We start from the raw sequence: 26,268 nt of genomic DNA, 5'->3' as shown, positions 1-26,268 counted from the left end.
GGGCTGGTGGGAAGGGGCTTTTTCAGTCCTTTTTCTCGGCCAAACCGCCCTTAGAGCCACCTTCCTTAAATGCAGTTTTAAAGAGCTTTTTTTTCCTCCGTTCCTTGCCGGGTAATTAGCGCACGAGATCAATCCCATCTCCTGTGGCCGGGCGCAGCGAGCACTAATGAGCCGCGCGGGGCGGGCACGCGCTGCCTGGGACGTCTCCCTCGGTTTGGAACAGAAAAAAGGGCAAAAATCTCAGAAACGCCGTCCTGAAGGGGAAAAGATCCATTTTCCACGAAATCTCCTTTCCACCCCAACTCCTCTCCCCCCAGAGCAGCCACGATGGCCGGAGGGAGGCGATGCTGGAGGCGCATCCGAAGCTCACGGCCGGCCGCCGGCCGCTCTACGGCACCCACGGGCCACCCGTCCCCAACGGGCAGCTCTCACCTCGACCCTAAGTGGGCTTTGACCAGGTTAAGATCAAAAAACTAAAAAATAATCCATAAAAACGTAGTATAAAAATTCTCTTCCATATGCTACAATACAGGGTGAGCACTTCTGCTACACAAATACTTTTATTTCCCGTTATTTCTTTTTTTTTTTCTTTTCTTTTTTTTTTTTTTTTTACCCTTTAGTACAAAATGCTGAAATGCAGGCCTGTGCGGGGATGGGTTTTGCTTCATCGGAACCTATATACCAGAAGACACAAGACCATATAGCCACAGGACCCTACCAAAGCCAGCCCCTTCCCCCCACCACACACAAACCCTACTTGTTAGTAAACTTTGCTTTAAAAAACTGTATTTTAAAGGTTATCAATTCTAATTCTTTACTTTCATTTGAATACAAAACACATAAGTTGCTATTATCTTTCATGGCTCCCTGAGCTGAATTTACTATGCTTTCTTTGAAATCACTCCTCATTGCTTATGTCCGAAGACCAAGAAGGGCTTGAGCAGATGATTCCCGGATCATGGGCTTCCCCTTTTCTTCAAACATAACGAGCACAAAAATCCATATAAAAACGTGATTGTTTTGCTGATGTCCCGTCAGTAGCTGAGGATCCGACCGACTTCACCGCAGTCCGTACAGCGTCCGAACACGACTAACACACCGAACAACGCACGTGTACGACAGTAGGAACAACTTTCACCAGTGGACATCTTTGCTCAGTCTGGTTACACGCTGCATGTCCAGGTCGCGTCCCAAACGGACGCTCCGGGGGGGGCGGGGAGGGGGTAAGGAAAAAAAAAAAAATTGCCACCACCAAAACCATCAGTGGAATACAATTACAGCAGACGAAAAATACACACCTAGTGTACCGGGAGGGGTCCCCCACCCTTCCAATGCTATTTACTAGTCCGGTATTTACATTTTTCACAAGTCTTATGCAGGATGCACAAAAAAAAAAAGTCACAATAAAAAATAAGTCCTGTATAGTGCCACCAAAGCGCAGACGGAAAGAACCAGAAAACCAAAAAAAAAAAAAAAAAAAGGAAAAAAAAGAGAAAAAAAAAACCCTAAAACCAAACCAAAAAATTCGTTTAGGGCTTCAATGTGTGCCATATTTGCAGACCTCCAAATAAATCCGTGTGTAATCCCAGGCCGCCCGTCGGTGGCCGAGCCCCCGGCCGCTGCCTCCGTGCGCCGAGCCCTGCCACCGCCCGGCTGCAGCACGGCTCGCGGCGCCGCCAGCCCCGCTCCGCTCCGCGGCTAGTAGATGACCTCGTAGACCGTGGCCTTCTTGTCACCAGAGCCCGTTACGATGTACTTGTCATCCGCTGAAATGTCGCAACTTAAGACAGACGAGGATTCCTTGGACTGGAAGGAGCGGGGAATGGGAAAAAAAAACAAAAACCAGAAAATGGGTCAGCGTGGCGGCACTGAACCTGGAAGCCCCCAGGACAGTCCAGGTGCTGTCCACCCCCCCGTGCCCTCCCCAAAAAGCATCCACGTACCTGGAAGATGCTCGCTCCGTAGGGCGTCCTCCAGGCGTTGAGCAGGTTGTCCTTCCCCGTGCTCACGAACCATTTACCTGCGGCCGGACAGGACGGCGTCAGCGGGGGCGAGCTGCCCACCCCGGCCCCAAAGCCACCGGCCAGACCCGGTTGGCCGCCCCTCTCCCGGCCCCCCAACAGGTCACTCTTGGGAAAGGGAAGGTTTGGGAAAAATTGGAAAATGGGGGAGTTTTTGGACGCCCACCCCAGCACTGCGTCACCTTCACACGCCGCCAGCCTGCGGCTCGCCCTCCCCGCGTCGTGGCGGCTCAGGACCACGAGCGGGTGGAGCAGCAGGATTGTTCCGCGGCACCCTCACCGGGATGCATCCTGCCTGCGGCCTCCAAGCTCGGCCCGCCCAGCACCAAAAACTCGTGCACGGCCCCAGCCCTCCCCGAGGCACCCACGGGAGCGCGGCGCCCGCTGCCCCGCGACTCACCGCAGTAGGCGAACTTGAGGGAGAGGACGCAGCTCTCGTGGAGGTGCAGCTGGTACTTGTCGGGCTTGGTGTGGTGCAGCACCTCCACGTTGCTGCTCTCCATGCCCACCGCCAGCCACTCGCCCGTGGGGCAGTACCCCAGCGAGAAGATCTGTGGGGGCAGACGGGTGCTCTCAGCGGGGTTTGCGTCCCTCCGGCTTTCGCCGGAGACGCCGGGGGGACAGCACCAGGCGCGCCGCGCCGCAGCTCCCCCGGTTCTGCCCGCCCCGCTCTGTTCTTTCTTCTTCTCTGGTCGATTTTAGCATGGTTTTGCTCACAGAGCTGACAGCAAGGCCAGCGGTTCAGAAGAGAAACGGGCTGGAAGGGACGGAGCCCCGTCCTCCTAAATCACCACGCGCCCCAGAGCTGGAACGGGGCTTGGCAAAGCCGGGAGCTGCAGGAAGGCAGCGCGAGCGCGGGCCCTGCTGCGGGTCTGGACGAGGCACCCAGCAGCATCCTGCAGGTACAGCGCTCCCGCCAGGGCCCTGATGTCTTTGGACAAAAAGTGTCTGTCTGGCATGTCCAGAACAGAAAGCCTCAGCGTGGACGGCAGCACGGCCACGTCAGCTGCGAGTCCTGGCTCCCAGGGTTCGGAGAAGCACAGATGCGCATTCAGGGGTCTGGAGGCATGCAAAGCTCTGGGGGTGCCAGCCCCATGGGATGGACACGTTTGCTAAGGGGACGTGAGGTCCCAGGTATTTTTTTATTTTTATTTTTGGAGAAGGGCTCTGGGAGGGTCTCCAGGAGGACACAGGTGCCCGTGCCCTGCTCCCACCCCACGCACTGGGCTCCTCCAGCCGTCCTGCAAGGCCTGCCAGCATCCCGGGGCAAGCACTGCTTTCTTTACGACAGCTCAGTCTTGCAGCAAGTGAAAAAGCAACAAAAAAGGGAATATAATGAGAGCCAGGGTAGCCCTACAGCTCTCACTGCCTCGAACGCTCCCGCATTACACCCAGGACACGCAGGCACCCAGCGAGCCAGGGCTGCGCAGAGCACGTGCCCAGCAGGAAGAGCTTCCTTCCATCGCCACGGAGGCACCAGCCACTTCTGGGGCCATCCAGAGCAGGCAGGCCCAGTTTTCACGGACAGAAAACCCCTGCGCGAGGGCTCCACGGGGCCAGGACCTTCCCCCTCTGTAGCCCAAGGGCTCCCCGGCTCACCTGGGAGGTGAAGTCGTGCTGCTGGAGCTGCCGCCCTTCCCGCAGGTCCCAGGAGCGCACCGTGTTGTCCAGCCCCCCCGTCCACAACTTCGTACCGTCATGCGAGATGTCTATGCAGCTGGCGCCGTCCGTGTGGCCTTGGAATTGCCTGGGAGAAAAAAAAAATCAAGCCTTGAAGGGGGAACGCATGGCACAACCCACGGAGGTCGCTTCAAGGGAGCTGGGGAAGCTGCGGGATGCGGGTTTGCTCGCGGCAGGGGAGCATCGCCGTGCGCACCGACACCTGGGCTGCACCTCCAGGGCCGTCCCCGCACTGAACGCGCTGGAAACCCACGCAGGGGGCCCGCGGCAGGGCTTGGCTCACCTGACGAGCGTCTGGTTGTGCAGGTCCCACACGGCGATGTTGCCGTCGCTGCAGCAGGAGAAGCAGACTTTGGCGTCGGGGCTGATGGCCAGCGCGTAGCAGGCGGGGGCGGAGGAGGTGAGCTCGGCCTTGATGCGGGGCGTGGGGGAGGCCAGGTCCCAGATGGTGAGCGTGCTGGCCTCCCCGCCCACGATCAGCGTGCGGCCGTCGGGGAGCAGCTTGCAGGAGCGGATGTAGTTATCTCTGTTCTGGAGGAGGCAGAGGCGCGGAGCTGCTGTTAGCACGAGGGTGGGGGACCGCGCGCCGCGCCGGCGGCGCGGGGAGGCGGGGGGACGCTCCCGGGGAGGACCCCCGGCCCCTTACCAGGCAGTCGAGCTGGGAGATAGGGCTCTTGCTGCCCGGCTGGCTGATGTCCCAGATCTTCACGCAGCCCTTGCCGCCGGTGTAGACGTGCCGGGTGGGGTTGCTGATGGTGACGGCGCACACCACCTCCCCGTGGCTCAGCGTGTTGATCTGCCGGGCATGCCGCGGGATGCCGGGGCCGGCCAGGGCGTCGTGGGGAAAGGGGACCGGCTGCATCTGCCCGTCGGCGCTGACGTGGAACGAGTAGGCTCTGAAGAAATTGGGGGGGACACACGCGGGGTCAGCCCCAGGAAATAGGCTTGCCGAAACGCAGCACAGCCTTTCTAGGGGCACCACCGAGTGGGGTGCCACCGGCGCTTGACCCAGCCCAAGCGGCACGCTGCGGTCCCCCCGCGGCGAAACCCCGCACCCGACCCCGCGGCGAACCCAGAGGTGCTTACGGCTTCCCGCCGGGGATGGACGCCAGGCTCGTGGGCAGGCCGGGGGCTCGCATGGGCGGGTGTGGATCGAAGCCGACCTGCCGAGAGACGCGCGGTGAGGCGGGCACGAGCCGGGCACGGTGCACGTCAGCCTCCCAGCCCCATCCCCGCGCCCGGCACACGGACACGCAGCCCCGTGGCTCCCCCTTTGCTAAGCACCTTATTGCAATTTTACCCCCCAGGCCACCAGAAAGGGGAAGGATTTGGGGAGTTAACCAAAGATTTTAGGCCCTCAAGGAGCAGCATGGGACTTTCCCACCCTCTCCAAGCCATTCCCAAGTCCCTGGGGATGGGAGCAGGCAAGCTGTGCCCCGGTGCTGCAGAAACCCCAAACTCTGCATTAATGGCAGTGGTTTAATTCTCATTCTGACTGTGTTTGGGCCTTAAAACACACAATGAGGCTTTAGCAGTATTAGTCATAGAATCATAGAACATCCCGAGGTGGAAGGGACCCATAAGGATCATCAGCTCCTGGCTCCACACGGGTCTACCCAAAAATTCAGACCACGAGGGTCTGAATGAAGGGGAAGGTGGCTGTGCAGCGGGTTTTCCCATGGACAGAGGTCAGGATATCCCATTGCAGAGGGACACACAGCACCCAAAGATGCGCACCCCGAACTCCATGCCCAGCGCCCCTCGCCAGCAGCCAACCCAAACCACGACTAGCAAGGTGCCCCCACTCCCCCATCCAACACAGGGGAGCCCCCCCCCACATCCCCAGCCCCTCCCGCGCCCACCGTGAGCGAGAAAAGGAGCTAAAAGTGCTACGTACAGCTCCAAAGCTCACCATTGGCGACCGGCCATAGGCGGCGGCGGCGGCGGCAGCGGCGCTCATCTGCGGGGGGATGTTGTGCAGGCCGGCGTAGGCGCCGGGGCTGGTGAGCGAGCCGTTCATCTCGTGGTGCCCCATCATGGCGAAGGGAGCCGCGTACGAGCCCGCGATGGAGATGGGCGTCCGCAGGGCTGAGGCTGGGGGGGGTCAGGGATACGGTCAGGGGGATGTGGCGCGATGGGTGCGCCACCCCCTGCTGGCCCCCATCCCCACGCAAACTGCTCGCAGCTTGTGCCGAGCTGGGTTGGGTCCCCGATAACCCCCCCCCCACCTCCCCAAGGCTGCTGCGGCCCCAGGGGAGCCCCGGTGGTACCCACCCAGCGGGTCCATGCCGCTCGGCTTGCCGGGCATCGGCCGCAGCCCCGGGGTGCTGCTCGTCCCCGGGGTGGGAGCGTCGTTCCTCGGCGTCGGAGTGTTCGACTTGAGCCCGGGCGTTGATGATTTATCATTCTGGATGGAGAAGGGACCAAAAAAAAAAAAAAAATCATATAAAGGATGAGGTTCAACCACCAGCACCCATGGGAGAGCATCCCCTGCTCGGGAAGCCCAGGACCCTGCAGGCAGGGCAGGGCAGGGCAGGGGACAGGGCAGGGGGCAGGGGACAGGGCAGGGGGCAGGGCACGGCACGTACGTGGCCCAGGTCCTTAGTCTTGGAGGAGGGAGTGCTGCTGGAGGAGGCGACCGAGGCCGGGCTGTTCGGCGCGTCCCCCTTCTTCAGCCCACGGGCTTTGTCGATGCCGTTCTCCGGGGGGGAGTGGGCCGGGCTGACCCGGGGGGTGGCGGGGTCCTGCAGGACGGGAGACAGCGCTCGCACCCCAGCATCGCCCCCTCGGACCCCGGCCCAGCAGGCAGACCTGCCGAACACCCCTCCACTCACCTCGTTGGAGACGTCGACGACCAGGTCGTCGCTCTTGTCACCATCGCTGTCCTGCAACACAGCGGGAGTCAGCGCCCCGAAACGCCGGAGCAGCCCCCGCAGAGCCAAACCCCCCCCGGCAGCACCAGGCAGGGCGCATCCACCCCGCGTTCGCCACGTTTTGCCCAAACCCAGCTTTCTTTTACCCGAAGCCCTGCCCGAATGAGCGCTGCCCGCCCCTGCTGCTATCCGACTCACATATCGGCTCATGCTGTCCTTCTCCTCCGCTTTCCGCTTCTTGGAGTCGATGCTGTAGTCTGTGGAGCTCCGGTGCTTCTCGCTGGCTCTCAGGCTTTCCGAGGGCGAGACGGAGTTATTCTGCAAAAAAACAGCAGGCACGGCTGAGTCGCGAGCACAAAGAGACGGGGTTTCATGAGCGGCAGCCCGAAGGGCACAGCACGCAGCCTCCGGCCAGCACCGAGCCCAGAACCCAGCCCCAGAGCCCAAAATCCCAGGGCCCCCCCCCGCGCGCCTCCTGGCTCCGGCATCGCCTCCAGCCCCTCGCGGCCGCTCCTGGGCACCCGAGCCCGCCTGCCACAAAAGCAGGGAGAAGGGAGGAGCTGTTTGGTGTTACCTTCCCGGGAGGTAAATAGGGACACCAAACCACAGCCCTGGGCCAGGCTCGGCACAAGGGCAGGCGCCCTCGAGAGCCCGGCCCCAGGGGAGCCCGCGGCCACTTTCTCCTCGGTGGCAGCAGAGCCAGGACCTCGTCCCCGGCTTTTATTAGGGGAGCAAAGGGCAGAGCGGGGCCCGGCGGCCGGGGAGCTGCTTTATCTCAGCCCCGGCTAAGCCGCAGCAGCAGCCGAGCTCCGCCAAGCCAAAGGGCGTTGAAAAAATGTTTGGAAAAACACCCGGCAACAGGAGCCTGGAGGCGGCGAAGCCAAGCTCGCCGGGCTTTTGTGCAGGAGCCCCGGGTGCATCCGAGCCCGTGGCCCCCCCGGGACCTTCCTCGCCCACCAGTTCTGGGTTTGGAGCAGAAACAGCAGCGGGGAAGCGATGCCGGGGCTGGCAAAACCCCGGCAGCCCGGCCCCACGGCACAGCGATGGCCCCGCGCAGATGGGATTCAATTAGGTTTCTCCGAGCTGCAGGAGAAATCGCCGGCATTTCGTGTCTCGTAGCAGAGCCCGCCACCCCTGCTAAGCAGAAATGTTTCTAAGCCCCTCCGCCTGCCTTTCTTTTCCTTCTGAAAGGGAGAACTAAAGCAGTTCATGTTTCTCCTCGGTACCCAATAAGCAGCTTTGGATAACACCGGGGTCTTTCTTCTCAGGCAGTCATGCTGAAAAACCTCGGAGCTACCAGAGAATCATGTCAAGCATTTAGAGGCATCGATCCATTCAGCCTTCTGCTGGCGCGCCGCCAAGAAACTAAATATTTTTTATTGCTCAGGCAAGGCTAGGAAAATATGAATGACTAACTCTGATTATCGTGCGCATTAAACCTCCCCGGGGAATGCCCCGTGTTTTATTTTATAGATCGGGAACATTCCCATCTTTCACGGCCCCCTCCCCGCCCCTGCGAGCAGGCAGGTTAATGATGCCCGATTCCCCTCTCCCCCCCTTAAATAGCACTTTTCTTCCCATCCGCCCTCGGCTCTCCAAGGGCCCCTCCGCAGCGAGGGGCCGGGGCGTGCATGGATGGCAGGAAATCGCTGCAAAGCCGCGGCTCAGCCGGGCTTTGTGCTGGCAAGCTCGGCTGCGGGACGCAGGCAGCAGGCACCCAGGGTGGGGGGCACGGGTTGAAACAACCCCCCCCTCCTCCAGAGGGTCCCCCCCTGCCTGTTTGAGCCCCCCTTGTGCCGCAAAGCAGCGCCCGGCCGTAGCGAGAGCCAAACCCCGCTGCCATTAACGCAGCCGCATCAGGGCCAAAAATAAAAAATAAAAAAAATAAAAACAAAATCAGCGCTGGAGGTGGCAGTTGCCCTCGACCGCGGTTATTTAGCTGGTTAGTTAACTGCTTGACCTCCCAAGTCCTACTTAACACGGCGTAATAGCCCCAACCAGCCCGGCAGACTAGATGACCCAAGATAATAGGAGAGTGATCAGGAATAAAATAGCTTTCCTAATCGCCCAAGGATTTTTTTTTTTGTATCCGCGCGGACCTGACCGCGCTCGCTCGCGGAGCTCCGGCACTGGGGAGCGCGCCGCCAGGGGGGTCCGAGCCCAACGGAGCGACCGCATCCCTTAACGGGGCGGGGATTTTGCCTGGTTTTTTCCCTTTTCTTTTTCGTAAGACCCATCGGAAAGGCGTCCCCCGAGCTGACGCCCGGGAGCCCGCTCTTTAAAGCGAGAGGTGGAGCAAAACCGCGCAGCCATCGGAAAGCCAGAGTGGGGAGACAAAGGGGGGGGGACTGGACTCACCGCGCTCGAGTCGCGCTCTTTTAGGAGAAGCCGGAGTCAGAGGCGAGGTCGCAGCCAAACAAAAAAAAGAAGACACAAAACCGGCAGCGGTTAGAATAAGGCTCAGAACAGAGAAAACAAACCCAGAAGCTCCTCGCTGCAGTCCCCTGCCTGAACTCAAATCCACCCTGCAAACGGCCGTGACGGGGGAAAGGCCAGGCCTTGTGTGGCAGCGCGGGGCTGCGGGGAAAACCTTCACTGCTTGTGGTTCGCGGCTGAACCCGTGCGCTGTTTTTTTCTCCCAAAAAGACTGATTTATTGCTAATAATAAAAAAAAAAACAAAACCATGCATGATAGCGAACATCACTGGTTTCCAGGCCATCAAAGCCTCTGAGCAGAGCTCTGAGGGTGACGGAGGATGCAGGAGGAGGAGGAGGAGGATGAGGAGGAGGAGGGGTGCTCAGCCATCGCTGCACGGCTCAACGGGGCCGCAGGACTCGCGTCCAGGCCCCATCGGTGCCTGCAGGGACTCAGCCCCGCGGGCGAGCTCAGGGCCACAGGAGCAAATCAGCCCGACAGAGGTCAACCTGCCGGTGCCAATTCCCGGGCAATTTGCATTCCCTGTCCTAAACGGGCAAAAAAAGGAGCAATCTGGAGCCAGCCCCCCCTGTTTCCCGATGACACCTCCCAAACCCCACCAGCCCCAGGCTGCTCTGACCCACCGGGCGCCCCAGCGGGCGCACAAAGCAGGAGCAGCTCTGGGGCGGCCTGGAGGCAGCGACACCCCACGCCGGGGGCTCCCGGCGCCGCTCGGGGACCACCCCGCACCCCAAGCAGCGCCAGGCTGGGCTCTCATACCTCTGTGGTCCAGGTCGTGGTGGTTCTTCTCGTCCTTGACGGCCAGGTGGGCCTGGCTGCCCAGGGCGCCGAGCGCCAGCAGCCCCGAGCTGCTGCCGGTGACGGGCGGGATGCCGGGGGGCTGCAAGCCCGAGGGGTGCGGCGGCAGCTGGACCGGGGGCCCGTGGGCGGCGTGGGAGAGGTGCTGAGCCTGGAGCTGCTGCTGCTGCAATGAGACCACCAGTGAGCCGGGGAGGGACGGAGGGAGGGGGCAGCGGGACGGGGGCGGTTTTGGGCCGCCCGGCAGGATCTGGAGGCGCGCGAGCGGCCGGCTGCAAGGAGAAGCCCCGTTAGCAGGAGGGACCCCCGGGGGGGGGACGGGACGGGGACCCCGGGGGTGGTCCCAGCCACGGCACGGGACGCATCCTTAACGCGAGGCGACCTGCGTCGTCGCCGCAGACCTGGTTTTGCTCTCCGACAGCCGTAAGCAAAAGCATCAGCGTAACGCAGGCTGCAGAGAGCAGCTCTGGACGGAGCAGCCGCCGCTCAGCCAGGCCAGAGGGACAAAACCAGAGCGCCCAGGGGCCGGCTGAGCTGCAGGTGACCCTTCTGCCCCACCGCAACCCGGCCAGCACCCACGGGCCCGGCCACCCCATGGCGTGCCCGGGGCCAGCCGAGCTGCAGCTCTGGGGAGAGGAAGGTGCAGAAGGAGCCGCGTTCCTCACGCCTCTGGGTCAGACACAAACTCGCTTGGAGAAAGCGTGCTGAGACCTGAGTTAGCGGGTTACTGCTCCAAGCCTGGCTCAGAGCGCTCGTTTCCAAGCGCCACGTTTCATTGCCACAGCTCCTGCTCCAGCTCCCCACGCCGCAGGCTGGCCAGGATGCCCTCCGGTGCTGGCATTTCCACCCCTCCTGTCTCTGCTGCACCAACCACAGGAACGAAGGGCTGGGGGGGACCAGCAGAGCCCCCACCTCTCCCCTGCCAGCCTGCGCTGGCACCAGCCACGTCGTCTCCCTCCCCGGTGCCACCAAACGCGGCACAAACGGTCGCCGAGGGGGCAAGCTGGGGATGCAGGGCCCGCGGCACGGCGAGCAGCCGCACCACCAGCCTGCGCACCCGCATGTGCACCCTGATGGGGGCACGCACAGAGCGGGCAGGGGTCCTTCGTGCAAGCTCCAGAGGGGCTTTGGCCGCAGCACGGAGCGAGGGGGTGGCAGCAGGCAGGGGCCATCCCGCATCCCGACACCAGGGCCTCTGTGCACCGCGATGCCCAGGGAGCACGGGGCTCCCGCCAGCACCATCACGGCATGGTTCGGTTTAATCCACGGGAACAAGGCACAAACACCACACAGGGCCCTTCAGGGGGATCCTACGCTTCCAGCAGGGGCGCTTCCAGCACCCAGCTCATCTCCCCAGCGCTGCAAGGGGATGCGCCCCACGCCAGCACGCGCTCTGCAGCCCCATGGGGCAGCACAGAGGTCGCAGCCCAAAGCTCACAAAAGGTACCGGGAAAGCACAGAGTGGGGGGATCAGCCCGAGAGGTGTTGGGGTCTGTGTTCAGGGCACTGGGTCCAGGTCACGCGTGTAAAAGGCGCCTGGAAGTACCCCAGATAGCAGCGCTTTGAGCCCCGACAGCTCCAAAGGAGCCTTTTGAACCCGCTGTGTCAGCAGCGGGGGGAAAGGGCTCCCAAAGAGAAGGGCGGCCGCAGCTGCTGAGGTTGTAATGTTTTCCTCCCCACCACGGGGCTCCCAGCCTTGGGCACTGACGGAGCCCTCCCTCCAGCCCGCAGCCTCCACGTGGCCATGGCACAGAAGCAGAGCAGCTGCACGGCCACGCACACCCGGCACCTTGCACACCCGGCACCTTGCACACCCGGCACCTTGCACACCCGGCACCTTGCACACCCGGCACCTTGCACACCCGGCACCTTGCACACCCCTCGGGGCACGCCGCGAACGCCCAGCAGCCCCTGCAGTCCCACTTTTTGGGACAGGGCCCCAAGAATTCCTGGGGGAAAGCAGCGGATCCACCTGCCCCCTGAGCTGCCACGTGCCCGCGGGGACGGAGCTGCCCCCCCCTGCCCGGGCAGAGCCGGGGTGGGCAGCCCACGTCTGCCCGCACCTCGCAGCTGGCCCGGGTTTCTAAACCTCATGCGAGGCAAGAGGGAAATCCCCACCCAGCACACGACCCGGGGTCAGATTGGAAAGTAAGCAGTTGCAGTTTCAGGCAGAGGAGATGCGTTATCTCCAAGCGCAGCTTCTTCCGGGCAGTGCAAAGGTCTCGGCTGTGGCAGGAGCCAAATCCAGAAGGCAATCAGGCATCTGCAGCGCCGGTGGAGAAAAAGCACGAATCGTTTCATCCTCAAAAGCAGGAGCTCTGGACTTCTGCTGGGCTGCTCCATCCATGGTGCAGAGAGGGGGAGGCATCCTCAGGCCCTCCGAAAGCCCACAGACATCCTCAGTCCAGCGTGCACGAGGCAGCAGCGCAAGGAGCCCACGCTGGCAGGACCGGGGGGCCACCACGGCTCCCGAGGGGGTCCCCAGCCCCACGGCTCCGCCAGCGGTGCCAGCATCCCGAGATCGATCCTTCCCATCTCCAAGGGAGAGGAACAGAGCCTGGCCTCGTGCGGAAATCAATGCGCCCTTCGCAGTCCCAGCCCCACGTGATTTCCACCCGTTTCAGCAGGGCTGAGGCAGGGCTGGCCGTGGGACCGCAGCGTTCCCCGGACACTTTTCCAGCCCCAAAATCCAATGCTTTCTCCTCGTCTCTCCACGGTGGGCAGAAGCCAACTCCACGTGGCAGCAGCAGCAGCCCTGGAGGAAGGGGACGGTGCCCTGGGCGCCCTGCTGCACGGGCAGATCCTGCGTGGTGCTGAGGGCGCAGCCTTGGCACGGCCCAGGGACGCGGCACAGCCCCACCGGGCCCAGCAGCACCCAGGCGGGGCAGAGCGAGGCAGGCAGGACGGCTCGGCCCCCTGAGCCTCTCCCTCCAGTGGAGCAGAAAAACGGTGTTTTCTTCCTTTTTTTCTTTTCTTCTTTTCTTTTTTTTAAGCTGCTGGCAAACACGTCCATCCAACGGTTCGCTGAGCTGCGTGGGACCGGCCCCATGGGGTACGAGCCACCCAGCGAAGGTGTGGAAATGAGCACCAAGCCACAACGTCCCGCCACAGCTCGAAATGATGTTTCGGAGTCGTTTTCCTTCCCTTTGGCAGGCAGGAACCGGTGAGCAGGAGGAAGGCACCTTGGGAGCTCCCTCGCTGGCTCCTGGGAGGCTGCAGCCCCTCGCCCCCAGCGTGGCAGGAAGGTGACGAAGGGACGACGAGCCCAGGGTGCCCACTCTTCGCTCCCAGCTCCCGTCCTTCCAGGGTGCTTTGCTCTGCCACATCCACGCAGGCGAGCCCTCGGAGCTGTGGGCACACATCCCACCGGGAATCCCGTCCCGGAGACCCCGCAGCAGGGGGGACCCTGCCCAGGTGTCGGCGGAGCAGAGGGATGCAGCGGAGTTCAGCGACGCTCCTCGCTTTGTGCCTGCTCTGCCAAAAAGCACCACCCCTCCCCACCTCCATTCCTTCCCAGAAAAAGGCAGTTTCCAAACCCCACATCACCGGGGGGGGTTCATCGGCAAGCAGCCCCGTGGGTGAAGCTTCAAGCTGGGGGCTGACGGGGTGCAGGAGCTCTTCGGCCACCTCCACCACCCCAAAACCATCCCATGCTCAGCCCTCGCCCCGGGTCCCGGCCAAGCGAGAGGAGGCGGCGAGGGATGCGCAGGCGCAGAGCCCTTTTCCTCCTGGGGTCTACCCGGCGTGTGCCAGACAAATATGGTTAAGATATGAAGAGGTTACGGTTTACGAGAAAGGCTGGCAAGGAATATCTCGTATGTAGAGTGTTTTTAATTGGATTATGTACATCATGCTTCATGCCTTTGTTAACCGATTTAATGGTTCACCACTTAAGTTCACCACTTGCGTTAAATTTAGTAAAGTAGTCTAATCATTTCCAGAGCTATAACCAAATCAAGGGCTCAATTTCACAGAAGCCTGAAGCAGAGGAACTGTGAGACAATGGCCTAGATGCATAAAATTAACAGTTCTTGACCTCAAAAGGGGCGAAAAAAGGTTTTAATGGTTTGGTGCATTTTTTGCGCCGGTCGGTTTTGTTTTGGGCACCTGCACCGAGGCGCTGGCGCGGTTACAAACAGAGCCACCTCCTCTGGCCGCGAGGCCCCGCAGGGACAGCGGAGCCACCCTGTCCCCGCTGTCCCCACCCTGTCCCCAGGGGACACGGGGTGCAGGGGCCGTGCACGCCCCACGGGCTGCTCTCTTCCAGCCCAGAAGCACGGCCACGCGTGAGCGACCCGCCCCACGCCAAAACCCTACAACAACAAAGCGGTGTGCGAGCACACGGGGGAGAAATTCTCCCTGGCGAAGGACAAAAAGCTGTGGTTTTGGGGACGGGATGACCAAAGCCCCCCTGGCACCAGGCAGCAGCGCCCGCTCCCCAGGGACGCCGGGCGGCCCCGTGCTCTCCTCTGCCCGTAATTCCTGCCTCGTGCACGTCTGTCAGGCAAAGCCATTAAATGGCTGGCTGCTTAATGGTGGGACGACACTCGCCTTAGCTCTGCTCTGAGGAAGCAATTACCTTGAAAATGGGGGTCACAGGCCCCGCTCGTTTACCTTAATTGAATTCCAATATCTGCCTCTAGCTGCCTGCCACCTGGCTAGGGCTACGAGCGGCGAAGCAGCGCCGAGCGGCTCCCCAGCCCCTGCCCGGGCTGCGGGGCCGGCCGCCTGGCCTGGAGCTGCCCGTTAAAAGGGAAAAGCCACGGCCACGGCCTGCACGTTTCCCAGGGCGGGCAGGATGCAGGGAGAGCTCCACGCTCCCCCGTTGCAGCAGCAAGAAGCTTCCCTGCCCCTGCTTCCGTGCAGCAGCGGGAGAACGAGAGCGGGTGAAACGCAAACAGCCGAGGAGTTCCCTCGTACCGTTACGGCAGAAGAGCGAACAGCGCTCCAAAAAATTAAATGTTCCATAGAAAAACCAAAAGCAGTGCTCCAAAAAATTAAATGTTCTCCAGAAAACCAAGAGCTAGACCCAAAAGAGCTCTCGGGCCGGGACGCTCCTCGGGGACCGCGCTGCCCCATGTGGGGGAGCTCCGACAGGAGCAGGTTTCCTGCAGGACCGAGACCTTTACATCAATTAAAGAGACAATTAAACTCGTTAGTCTTAAAAACGCTCGAGGATCCACGCGACAGACCCCGGCGACACCGAAGCGGGTAAGTCAATGCATGGAACAACTCCGGCAAGCTTACAGCACATTTCACATCAACAGTACAGGCAGAGGCAAGCCTGGGCTCGGGGGGCTGGGGGGGACCTGGGCCCTGCTCGGCTCCCCTCAGACGCCTCCCAGCCTCGGGGACGAGCAGCATTTGGCCGGCGGGGGCCCCTGGTGCTGCCCGGTGCCGGGGGGGGGTAATTTGGCTGTGACCCCACCTCGCCCAGTGCCGGATTGGGGGGGGCTGGGACGGCCGCGGTGCCGCGAGCTGCCCTTCCCTAACGCCGCCCGAGCGCAGGATTGCCTCTGGTTATGGTAAATGATAGGAATAAAAGGGGTATACACACGGTGAGAGGCAGATTGGGAAGTCCACGTACCCCGATGATAGCATTCAACTCCGTCATTGTCACTTGCTTGGCACGTTCAACAGCCTGTGCAACTTGCTGTTGGTGCTGCGGGGACAAAGGCTGGGTCAGGGCAGGACACGCGGCACCGAGCCGGGACCCCCCCCATGCCCCGGGGCCACCCTGATCCCCGCCTTCTGTTTTTTTTTTTAAATTTATTATTTTTTTAATTTTTTTTTTTTTATACTGGGGGCTGGTTTTGCGTTGCCAGCTCGGTCAGGGCAGGGCAGAGCCCACGAAGCCTCTCCCGGGGTCCCGCTCTCCCCCACCAAAGGTTTTACAGCACCCAAGGGGGGCCGAGCCCCGCTTCCCTCAAACCAACCCCAGCCCCCTCAAAAAGCTGCTCTGGCGGGGGCGGGTTTCCTAGGGAAGTCCAGCCCCCATCCGGGGCGCGGAAACGTCCTTACCTCTTGTGACAGAAAAGGCATGATCTGCGCTAAAATCGTATTCAGCCTTTTAGCAATTTCTGTCTGAAAAAAGGGAAGGAGAAAAGGCACGGGTTAGCACGAAGCTGCCTTCTGCAGACTGCGCCGGGCTTCCCAGCAGCAGCGATTTGCATCCCCTCCCCTCCCCTCCCGTCCCCCCCCCCCCCCGCCGTGCAGGAGGAGGCGACTCCCCGGAGCGCAGCGGGAGCACGCGGGGCGCACGGTGCCCGCCGCGCGGGGCAGGGGCTGCTCCCCCCCTTCTGACATCTTGGTCCCGCTCACCGAGCGGTTTGCCAACAGCGATTTTGGCCGGTGCCGTACGCAGCCGATGGTTTTTCCCTGATCCCAGCTGCGCCGGGCTCCTTCCCCACCCTAACCGAAGCCCGTTCGAGTTACTTCTGCCACCCTCACGTCACACCCCAGATATTCAACCCGCAACCGTTCGCACCTGTCGGCTTGGCCACATTATTTAGGAGTTTAATAATAACAGCCTATGCTGTCAAACTGCGGTTTCTGCGACGTCTCCATTAGCCGGGAATAACGTTTTCCTTGAGCAAAAACCCTGCCGCGCGTTTCAGGCGAGCCAGCAGCTTGCGTCTCACACCCCGGTGCCGGGGGCTGCCGCCGTGCCCGCACCGCGCGCCCCGAGGATGCTCCCACCCCGCAGGGCGAAGGCACCCGAGACACGGATAAAGGCTTGGAGAGGGGCCTCATCCCCACCGGGGGCACCTCCACGGGGGAACCCGGTGCCCAGCAGGGTCCGAGCTCTGCGGGAGCAGGGGACGGAGAGCGGCGGCCGGCCCGGGGCAGAGCATGCCCCGGATCCCAAGAGTTAACGCCGGCCGCTTCGCTGGCCGCGGCAGCTGTTAAAACAGCTTCTGGTCCAACTCAAACAATTCCTGAGCAGCCGTAAGGATTCAGCACCGCAACAATGGTCGGAGCAGAGCCCTGGAGCACAATCAAACGCCGAGGAATTCCTCCCGCCGGCCCCGAGCAGCTCAGTTACCAGCAGGGCAGGAGCGGTTACCTGGTCTCGCTCCCATCGGCCGGCACCAGCTCAGAGCCCCCCGCCCCGCGTGCCCCCCAGAGCCCCCCGCTGTGCCCAGCTGCAGCCACAGCCCTCGTGGGTGCCGCCCGGAGAGGGGCTCACCCCCACCCGCTCCCCAAACACTGCGCTAAAAGCGAGAAATCCAAACGTGATCGTTTACAGGGGAGGGAAAAAAAAACACAACAGAATCTCAACACCGCTTTGAGGAACGGAGCAGAGGCAGGGGAACAACCAACAGGAAAACCAAGGGGCGGCAATGCGCAAGGAGGACCCCAAACCCTCCTGATAAACCCTCGCAAACACCCAGCGGCGAGGCGGCACCTGCACCGGGCACTGCCCGCTCCGACTTCAAAGCGACGGCGGTATTTCTGGAGGCCGGCTTTTCAGAAAGCACCGCGGCGATCGGATGACACCTGATGCTTTTATTAGCCCTTTCGGAGGTCATGGGAATCGGCTGGTGCTCTGTTTCAAGCAGGAGGCATCTCCGAGCTCCTGCCTTGGAGACCCAGGTGCATTAGCCGCAGCTACGCGAGCGCCGCGGCACCATAATGGACCTGAAAGCAGGGGCGAAGGCGCTCGCCTCGCGCTCGGAGCACTTAGGATGCTCCTTCCTCCCAGCAGGGCTGCGGCCAGCGGGAGCCTCTCAGGGCCTGCCAGCGTCCAGTGCCTCCCAGGCAGCAGCACCTTCGTCCTCACGCCAAATCCACGCGAGATAAAGCCCCAAAAACCCCACCGAGCCCCGCGCGGGGCTGCTTCGGAGCGGCAGTGCCACGGCAAAGCACCCCGGGGCCCGCACCACCCGCTGCTCGGCGATAGGTAAACCTCTCCCAAGGCCTTTTCGGCACTGACAGATCGATTGGGTTCTATATAAACTGCAGCCCCGTTAAATATTTATTCCTTCTGATGAAGCCGATTGGATTCTGGATGCCACGAGCGCTCTGTACCGCTCCTCCAGCGCGACTGCTCTCCGTGAGGAGATGCGTGAGCCCCTTCCTGCTGGCTCCTGACAGGTTCCAGAACAATTTCGGCCCTAATTCGAACGGAGAACCCCGGTGCCAGCAAGAGCAGCCCCTCGGGCTGAGCGTCGGGCAGGTCGTTTGGGTGCAGAGGGAAGAATCCTGCAGCCCAACAGGCTGCGGGGAGCCCAGGGAGAAGCTGGGTCTTCCCTGGGCGCTGCCGAGCACTGACACCACCCAGACACACAAACTGCACCGAGAACAGCCACTCAAGCCCAGCTTTGCCCACATTTCCAACAAAGATTTGAAGAAAAGCTTCGTCCCCTACAAAAAGGCCTCCTACGTGGGATTCAGCAAGCAAGAATGTATTAATGTCCAAAATCCTACAACTGCCACGTTTCCTGTTAGCAGGAGACTCGATAATCTATAAATGTTTGATCACTTTAATTTTTCCAATTCCCCAGCACGTCACACTCCAGTTGAGAGGAGGCAGAAGTTTAACTGGCAGCACAAAGGGACGCTGTGGCACTGCGGGAACAGGGCCGGATCAACACCCGACACCTTCCCCATGCCAGGGCCCGTTCGTTGTGCCCTGCGGAGCCCCCCCAGCCCCAGCGGGCAGCTCCAGCCGTGAAAAATCCCTATTTGTGGCACGGGGTTGCCATGGCGATGGCTGGCCCCGCATCCCCGCGGCACGCACCGTGTGCTTTGTCCACGGCAGAGGATGGAGAGCCGGGAGCCGTGCCCGGGGAGGGGGGCGGTGGCAGCACTGACACCCACCGGAGCACCCCGAGGGATGCTCAGCCCCGGCAGGGATGCCCACGGCAGATAAAAAGGGCGAGGAAAACCCCAAATCCCGATTAATCCCGCTCTGCCCCCAGCCCTGCCAGGAATCCGACCTGCTGCTGCGCCAGAAATGCTCCTGGCTCGGCGTTCTGTGAGCGTTTTTTGTGATTTTTGTCATTTTTTGATCAGACGCCTGCGGTGCCCGCATCAGCCCCAGCGCCCAGAGCGCTTAAGGGCAGGGATAAGGGCAGGGACAGCCACGTCAAGGGACATCAGTGGGCACCAGCCTGCTGTTAAATAGCTGCGGGTGGCCCCCCGGCCCCTCGTCCTCTGCCATTACACCTGGGCACGGCAGGGGGGGGGACCTTAAACATTGCGCCGCTGGCCGCAGGGCACGCAGCAGAGAGCTGCGAGGAGCGGCCTCGAGCCTTGAATGGAGCAGCATTACGCCAGGACAGAGGCAGGCAGGCGAGCACAGCGGAGCGAGCCTCGTGCCCCCAGTGCCACTTCCGAAGGGATTTCGGGCCGCACCAGGCTGAGCCCCAACCCGCCCCGGCGTGCCGACTTAACCAGGCGGGACAGCGCCGGAGAGGAAGGGCCAAGCACGAGGCACAAGGCGGCCCCAGCCCTCCGTCCCCTCCACAAAGCGCCCCACAACAGCTTTAAGAGCCCCGCTGCGAGCCCCCAGCACCCCGGCTCACGGGGGACAGGGCGAGGAGCCCCCCGCAGCCCCCCCGGGCTCGCCCCAGCTCCGCACCCGGCGCTGCCCCAGCCCGGCGCGGGAGGAGGACGAGGAGTAAATCACACCAGCCGTGAAGCACCAGAAGCGTTTGTTGAAGCCAGGATATTGTCTCTTTAAGCACATGAAAATCAGGCCCTTGAGCAGTGTGGTTCTCACTCCGGCACACAATTATGGGTACTTTCAGCTGTCTACCACTATTTCAAGTGCTCTCTCCAACCAGGCTGTCAATGGCATGTTGAAAGCTATTTGTGGCTGCTATCGTTATTAGCAAAGTGGAGAGCTTCGCTGATGAGAATTAAATTCGGGGAGGGGGCGCGGCGGGGCGGGCACCCCCCCCCTCATTACGGCATTGCCAGAGGCCGGGCTGGGGTGGGGGGCAGAGCCCCCAGCACCGGGGAGCGCCCGGCCGGGGGCACCCGCAGCTCCAACGGGCTGGCACGGGCCCGCTCCTACCTTGAGACCTGAAAGCATCACCCTAGCAAATTACTTGGCTTCCGAAGAATTTAGCAAATTATTACCTGGCACTCCTCGCTAACGAGCACGACAGAAAGTATATTGTGTTCCTGGAATATTCTAGAGAAGGGGAAAAAAAAAAAGTAAGCCTCTCTTCCCAGGGAAGTGTCAGGAGGGTTTAGGTTTGTTCCAAAGCATTAAGTGTTTAAGCACGAAAACAAGAAGTGCTTATGTGGAGAGTTCTCAGCCATAAAAAAAAAAAAAAAAAAAAAAAGCACGCGGCACAAAGGTTCCCCCTCGGAGGTGTCCTGTTTCCCAACGCAAAATTAGTTTTTCTTTTGGAATCGTTACTCCCTCAGATGGCATCTGGCGATTATCTGCAGAGATCTGAACAAAAACAATGCAGAAACAACACGGGAAAGAAGGGCTCTTTGTGAAGATCAATTAACCTTAAAGAGAGTTTCGCTGGGGTTTAGGAAGGGAAGCCCTGAGCAGCCTCACGTTGGGGAAGCCGAGCGGGGTAACAGAGCGCTTCATTCACCGCGAGACCGATGTAAGGAGCGATTGACTGCCTGACATGCAACAAAGTGGGTAGTCACTTCCTAAATATTTCCTTGCATATGGAGTTGTTTATGAAACTGCATTTTTCTCCTAACAAGAAACAAAACGAGAAGAAAGGGGGGAAACAAAAAAAAAAAAACAAAAAACGCACACCCGGGCGCATATGCACGTGCTTAATATTCAGCGTAGAAGAGATAATCTGTTATATAAGCCCACAGACAGACAATCCCCTTTTGCTTAAAGATGAAGTATCCATCAATGTTTGTCTCAAGCAGATGTAATCACAAGCAGTCAAGTCTGGAGGGCAGGACACCGCATGAATAATTCAGGCACTTCAGCCTACTTGATTGTGCGCGGATAAACACGAGTCAACCGCTAAACAGGTCAGCCGATAAAACTTGTTTGCTCCGACCCGCCATGGCCACGCCGGGCTCGGGTGGGCACGGGCTGCCCGCCGTGGGCACGCGGCAGCCCAGGAGGGGCTCAGCCCCTCCGGGGTCCTGGCTCCCGGCCCCATCCCCGTGCCCGTTCCCACCCCGTTTTGGCCTGGAAGCGCGCCGGGCTCGCCGCTTTGTTTTCCTCCGGCACCACGCACGCCGCTGTCAATCGAAGCAGGAGACGCCTTTGCCTCCCCAAAAACACTCAGCGAGCGCGAGGCGCGCAGCATATGGCACCGGGAGCAACGCGCGCGGGCGGGGATGCGCGGCGCGGGCTGGGGGCACCCCGGGAACGCTCGCCCGCTGCGGTTCGCGCCGACGGGGGAGCCCCCGGCACGTCTCGGGGTCCCCAGCGCCAGGGTGCTGACGCCGGCCCTCGCTGCCATCCTGCAGCACCCAGGCGGGAGATGGAGAGGGCAACCCCTGCCTCCCTGCCAAAAAGCACCCGTGGGTGCAGCGGGGCTCCTCCGTTACCTCCGAAACCGCCCCAGACCTGAGGCCAACGGGGAAGGCGCGACGCACGGCTACACGTCATGGCACGGAAGGAGCGGAGCATCCCATCAACGCACCACGAAGCCAAGGCCAGCGACCAGCCCCCGTCCGGCAGCGCAACCCCTCCCGGAGCAGGGCTTTGTAGGCAGCCATCCCCGGCGCAAGACACCCCGCGCGTCTCAGAGAGCGGCAGCTGCTTTCCAAAGCTCCCATCAGCAAAAAGAGCGATGTTTCAACACCTGCGTGGGGCCGAGCCATCACGGCACCAAGCGAGCAGGCGACAAAACGCACCGCCCCTCCAGAGCAAGGCTGGCAGAGCTCTCCAAGGGCAGCAGGCACCGATCCTGCACGCGGGGGCATCCCGGGCCGCACCGCGACCCAAGGCACCCGAGGCGGCGCGGCCTCGCACGGACACCTCTGGCCGGGCAGGAGCGACAGAGAAAAGGGAGTTGGGATAATCTGCGTGGAAGAAGACATTAAAAAAAAACCAACACCCAACAACAACCAAAAAACCCAAGCCAAACAAAAGCACAACAAAAAGCCCTGACGGCTAAGCAGTAATTATTTGTGCTACTCTGTGACTACACACCAAAAAGCCGAAGGGAACCGTGTGTGAAGGAGAGGCAGACTCACAGACACGCTGCTTTGAATTTAATCATCTGCTAACGACACTTCCATAGGCAGGACCGCGATGCTGCTATTAAGCAAAACCACTTTGGAGCTGAACGGGCTGATCTGTGAGTTGCGAAGTTGATGTCAACTTGTATCTGCCTTCGGTTCTTAATTAGAGCTGCTTCTAAAACCAGTAAGCAGCAGCAGCACAAATAATCAGGTCTAATCTCAATAATAACTTTATTCCTTTAAGTTTTACCATCATGTGCCCAGCCTTTAGGCTCTTTAACTATAATCTTATCAAGGCAGCACACCGCATTCCGCTCTGGCCTTCCATATTTTTCCTTCAGGCAAGTTACATATTAGAGGAGACCCAAGGAAAAAAAAAAAAAGCACCAAACGTTGCTTCATTTTCCAGATGCAAAGACAAATCCGTGCCATTGAGCAACACGCCACTAGCTATCGGTGTCCCGAAGATAATTCCCTGCAAGCCTCACGCCACGGCGCTGCGAGGGTCGGGGTTCGGCCTCAGAGCGAGGCGCTTTGTGCCGGCAATAAAACCGGAGGCGAACGCAGGCGACGGCAGCACTTCCCGGGCGCCCGGCACGCACGGCTCCAGGTACGCGCCGCCCGGCACCGGGGCCGCTTCCACCTCCCCGCACAAAACGGATTTGCAAAAACCCGAGTTTCTCCCGAGTACACGCACACAATCCCGCCGGCCTGCCAGAAACCCGCCCTTCAAAACAGGAGCTGCCGGGCCCCGAGACCTCCCCCGGAGCCATGTCCCCGGCTTTGCCCTGGTCCCCCCCGCGCTGGGAGAAGGGCGCCGGGAGAGCCTCCGTCCCACCTCCCCCCCCTTCCAGTTACTCACCTGCTTGTGCATTTCAATATTCAAACCGTACGACATCTCATAGTACTGGGGGTGGGGAGGAAGGGAGAGGAGGAAAAAAAGAAAAAAAAAAAGAAAAAGGAGCCAAGGTGAATTTGAATGAATTTACCGTCCGGCGTTTGCATAAGGTCATTACCAGAAAGCATCCTGGTCGGGGCCGCGCTCGGAGCGCGGGCAGCCGAGGAAACGACACCTCGCAGCCAGCAGATGTTGCAGGCTCTGCCCGACACCCCGAGGCCCCCCCGTGTGTCCCCCCCCGGGCACGAAGCGGCGCAGAGCCGGGGGCTGGAGGGCCTGGGGTGGGGGGGGGATAGCAGCCCCCAGCCGGGGTGGAGGGGGGGGCACGCTCCGGGCTGGACCCGGGGGCAGCACCGGGGGTCGAGGGGGGTGCTGCAGGGGGGGGGGACCCCGGTGTTCCCACGCCCCCCCCCCCGCGGTTGGGACCGGGGCGGGGAGGGGGGGGCTCAGCGCTGCCGCCCCGAGCCTCGGCTGCCGCAGGGCGGGATGGGGGGGGGGGCGGTGGCGGACCCCCCCCCCTCTAATTTCTCCCCCCTCCCTCGGCCGGGGGCTCCTCGGCGGGGCCGCCCCCCCCCCCCCGGCCCCCCCCCGCCCGCCCGCCGCTCACCATCACGTAATGGCGCTGCATCTCCGTCTTCTCGTTCGCCAGCTTGTCGTACTCCACTTTCAGGCTGTCGGGGGGGGGGGGGGGGAGCAGAGCACAGCGGCCGGGGGGGGGCCGTCAGCCGCCGCGGGGAGCGGCTCGCCACGGAACAACCCCCCCCGGTCCCGTGTGTCCCCCCCCTCCTCCTCCCCCCGCTCCCAGCTCACCTGTGGTACTGGGCTTGCAGGAACTGGAACTCGTCCTTGATCCGGTCGCAGGATTCGGCCACGGTGAATTTGAAGCCCGGCTGGCCCGGCTGGTGCGGAGCCTGCGGGGAGCGGCGGGGGGGGGGCGCTCAGCGGCTGGGGGGGGGGGTAAGGGGAAGGGGAAGGGGCGGGGGGGGGGAGCCGGGACTCACCGGGTGCCGGCCCTGGGGGTACATGGCCGGGCTGGGGCGCGGTCACTGGAGCCAGCCGCGGCGATCGCGACGTGCGCTGCTGCCCGCCGGCCACGGAGCGCTCCCGGAGAGGCCGAGAACTGGAACAAAGAGACGAGAGGAAAGTCCGTGCGGGGGGCGGAGGAGGGGGGGGGGGGACGGGAGGGGTAAAGGGGGGGGGGGAAGCAGCGGGGCCCGGCCGCCCGGCTCGCCCCCCGCGCAGCCTCCGCACCGCGCGGCTCGGCCGGGGAAGGCGCTGCGCACCCGCGGAGCCCGGCCGGCACCGCCGCTTGCTGCCGCCGCCGCCGCCCGAGCCGCCGGGCTTCCCCCCCCCCCCAAGACACCGAAACCAGGAAAAAAAAAAAATAAAAAAAAAAAAGGAAAAATCGCCCAAAACGATAATAATAATAAAAAAAAAATTCAAAACAAAGCGGTGAGGAAGGAGAATCCCCGAGGTATTCCTGTGCGAGAAAAGGGGGGAAGCAAAGCCAGGAACTAACGCCGGAGCACGACGGCCATGGAGGAGAGGAGGAGGGGGGAGAAGGCCGTACACATCCGACTGCCGCGGGCATGCGACGGGCGAGCGGTGCCTCCGCCGGCCGCTCCGCCTCGGCTCAGCTCCGGACCGGCGGCAGCGTCGGGACTCCTCGGGCCATGCTGCTGCTGCTGCTGCTTCTTGGGCGGGGGGGGGGTCCGGGGCCGGGCTGGGGGCCGCCGCCGCCGCTTTGCTGGGCGCTGGGGTCCCGCTGCTGGGTGCTCGGTGCCGGCTCCCGGTGCTCGGTGCCGCCGCCGCGCGCGGACTGGGGCAGCGCCGGAGCACGCGGCCCGCGCCGCCGCCAGAGCGCTCCGCGAGGGGCGGGGGGGGGGGGGGGGGGGGAACCGGGGAGAGGGGGCGGGACGGACGGACCCGAACCCGGGCGGCCTCGGCGGCGGCGGCCAATGGCGGCGCGGGGAGCCCACGTGGGGCCGGCGAGCGCGGCCGCCGATTGGGCGCCGCCGAGGGGGGACGTCACAATGGCGGCGGGGTGCGGGCTGGGCGCGGGGCAGCCCCGCCGCGGGGGGCGGAGGCGGCAGCGGGCCGGGCCCCGGCACCGCACCGGGACGGCACCGAGCGGGCGGCCCTGGGGCTGCTGCGTTGTGTTGTTCCCCCCTCCCCCCCTTTTAATTTTTATTTTTTTAATTGTTTTTGACGCTGCCCAAAGGTTTAACGGGGGTAAAACGGCACAAAGGCGGAGGGGGGACGGGGAAGGAGCCCCTGCTGCGGCCGGGGAACGGCTGGGAACGGCTGGGAACGGCTGGGAACGGCTGCCCGCCCCGCCGCCGGCCCGGCGAGGATCGGCCCCGCGCCGCGCCCCCCCCCCCCCCCCGGCTCCCCCAGGCCGCGCACAGCCCGCTATGGGGGACCCCAGCCCCCACCGCCCGGCCCCGGGCTCCACCGCCGGCCCCAGCCCCGCAGTGCCCGGGAAGCCCCGGTCCCGTCCCCGTCCCCGTCCCGCTGCCCGTCCCCGGCCGAGCCCCGCGGCCCCGTCCCGGCGGCACAAAATGGCTCCCGCGCCTCGCGTCACCCGGAGCCTCCCCGCCCCACGTGGGGCCGCCGTCCGTCAAAACGCGCTCCGACCAATCAGAAGGGCGCGCGGCCGGCTCCTGCGACGCCATTGGCGGGCGCGGCCCCGGCTGCCACTCGGGCGGCGGAGCTGTCGATCAAAGCCACGCGGGCCGCGGCGCTGACAAATGCCTCTGCTTTTCAGCCTCCCGCTTGCAAATAGTGCCCGGAATGGCTGCTTAATTAGCTCTGAATGGCTTTTCCTCCCAGCTCAAACAATCTGTCACTACCGCGCGGCGAAGGGAGCCATGCATAAAAAAGTAAGCAGAGGCTAAATATCAATTTGATTTTGTGTATCAAAGGAATATTTTATTTTATTTTTTATTTTTTCCTCCCTCGTAATGAAACGGAGCGATTTAAATAAGAAAAGGCGGGGGGGGGGGCGAGTAAAAAAAAAATAAATAAATAAGAAAAATCCCCCAGCCGAAGCCCACCGCCGGCCTGCCCCCCGCCAGCACCCAGCGGCTCCTCTGCCCCCCCCCCTCCCGGGCCGGTACCGGGGGGCTGCGGAGGGCCGGGGACCCCCTGGCGGTGCGGCCCCGGGGGGGTCGGGGGGGGTCCCCGGGGGGGTCCCGAGGGGGTCCCAGGGGGCCGGGGGCCGCCCCTTGCCCCCCCCCCGCCGGTTGCTGCGCGCCCCGTGGCGGGGCCGGGCGCTGCCCGCGCGCCCCCTTCCCATTGGCCGCCGCGCCCGGGGCCGCCGTGCCCCACGTGGGGCCAGGGGGCGCGCCGCAAAACCCGGGCCGGATTCACAAAGCGGAGCCGGAGGCTCCGCGCCTCTGCCCCCCCCCCTCCGCACCCCCCCCC

General features: G+C 62.6%; 2 protein-coding genes across 12 annotated transcripts; both read right to left on the bottom strand.

Moving 5' to 3' along the window:
* Window positions 1-534: 534 nt before the first annotated feature.
* On the bottom strand, window positions 535-24,723 carry TLE3 (TLE family member 3, transcriptional corepressor). Of its 11 annotated transcripts, none has more exons than XM_083849666.1 (21): window positions 24,413-24,722; window positions 23,844-23,962; window positions 23,653-23,753; window positions 23,450-23,513; window positions 22,807-22,851; window positions 15,831-15,893; window positions 15,397-15,471; window positions 9,771-9,972; window positions 8,933-8,949; window positions 6,773-6,892; window positions 6,536-6,586; window positions 6,290-6,445; window positions 5,976-6,108; window positions 5,614-5,795; window positions 4,788-4,864; window positions 4,348-4,597; window positions 3,985-4,232; window positions 3,621-3,768; window positions 2,422-2,572; window positions 1,944-2,020; window positions 535-1,806 (listed from the first exon to the last, which is right to left on the bottom strand). In XM_083849666.1, exons 2-21 carry the CDS (start codon window positions 23,865-23,867, stop codon window positions 1,699-1,701), a joined length of 2,292 nt encoding a protein of 763 aa, XP_083705792.1. In that variant the 5' UTR covers window positions 23,868-23,962; window positions 24,413-24,722; the 3' UTR covers window positions 535-1,698. The 11 variants fall into 11 exon arrangements, with proteins under 11 accessions (XP_083705792.1, XP_083705798.1, XP_083705800.1 ...); XM_083849672.1 differs by having other exon boundaries at window positions 9,771-9,975; window positions 15,367-15,471; window positions 24,413-24,721; XM_083849674.1 differs by having other exon boundaries at window positions 9,771-9,975; window positions 24,413-24,721.
* Window positions 11,268-14,802, bottom strand: LOC310904630 (uncharacterized protein). The gene is made up of 2 exons (XM_083849675.1): window positions 11,679-14,802; window positions 11,268-11,614 (listed from the first exon to the last, which is right to left on the bottom strand). Exon 1 carries the CDS (start codon window positions 13,169-13,171, stop codon window positions 12,209-12,211), a length of 963 nt encoding a protein of 320 aa, XP_083705801.1. The 5' UTR covers window positions 13,172-14,802; the 3' UTR covers window positions 11,268-11,614; window positions 11,679-12,208.
* Window positions 24,724-26,268: the final 1,545 nt, after the last annotated feature.

This window comes from Anser anser, assembly GCF_964211835.1.
Source record: "Anser anser genome assembly, chromosome: 10".
NCBI classification, from domain to species: domain Eukaryota; kingdom Metazoa; phylum Chordata; class Aves; order Anseriformes; family Anatidae; genus Anser; species Anser anser.
Note: the sequence above shows the minus strand (reverse complement) of the source record. Positions and strands in the feature narration are given on the sequence as shown.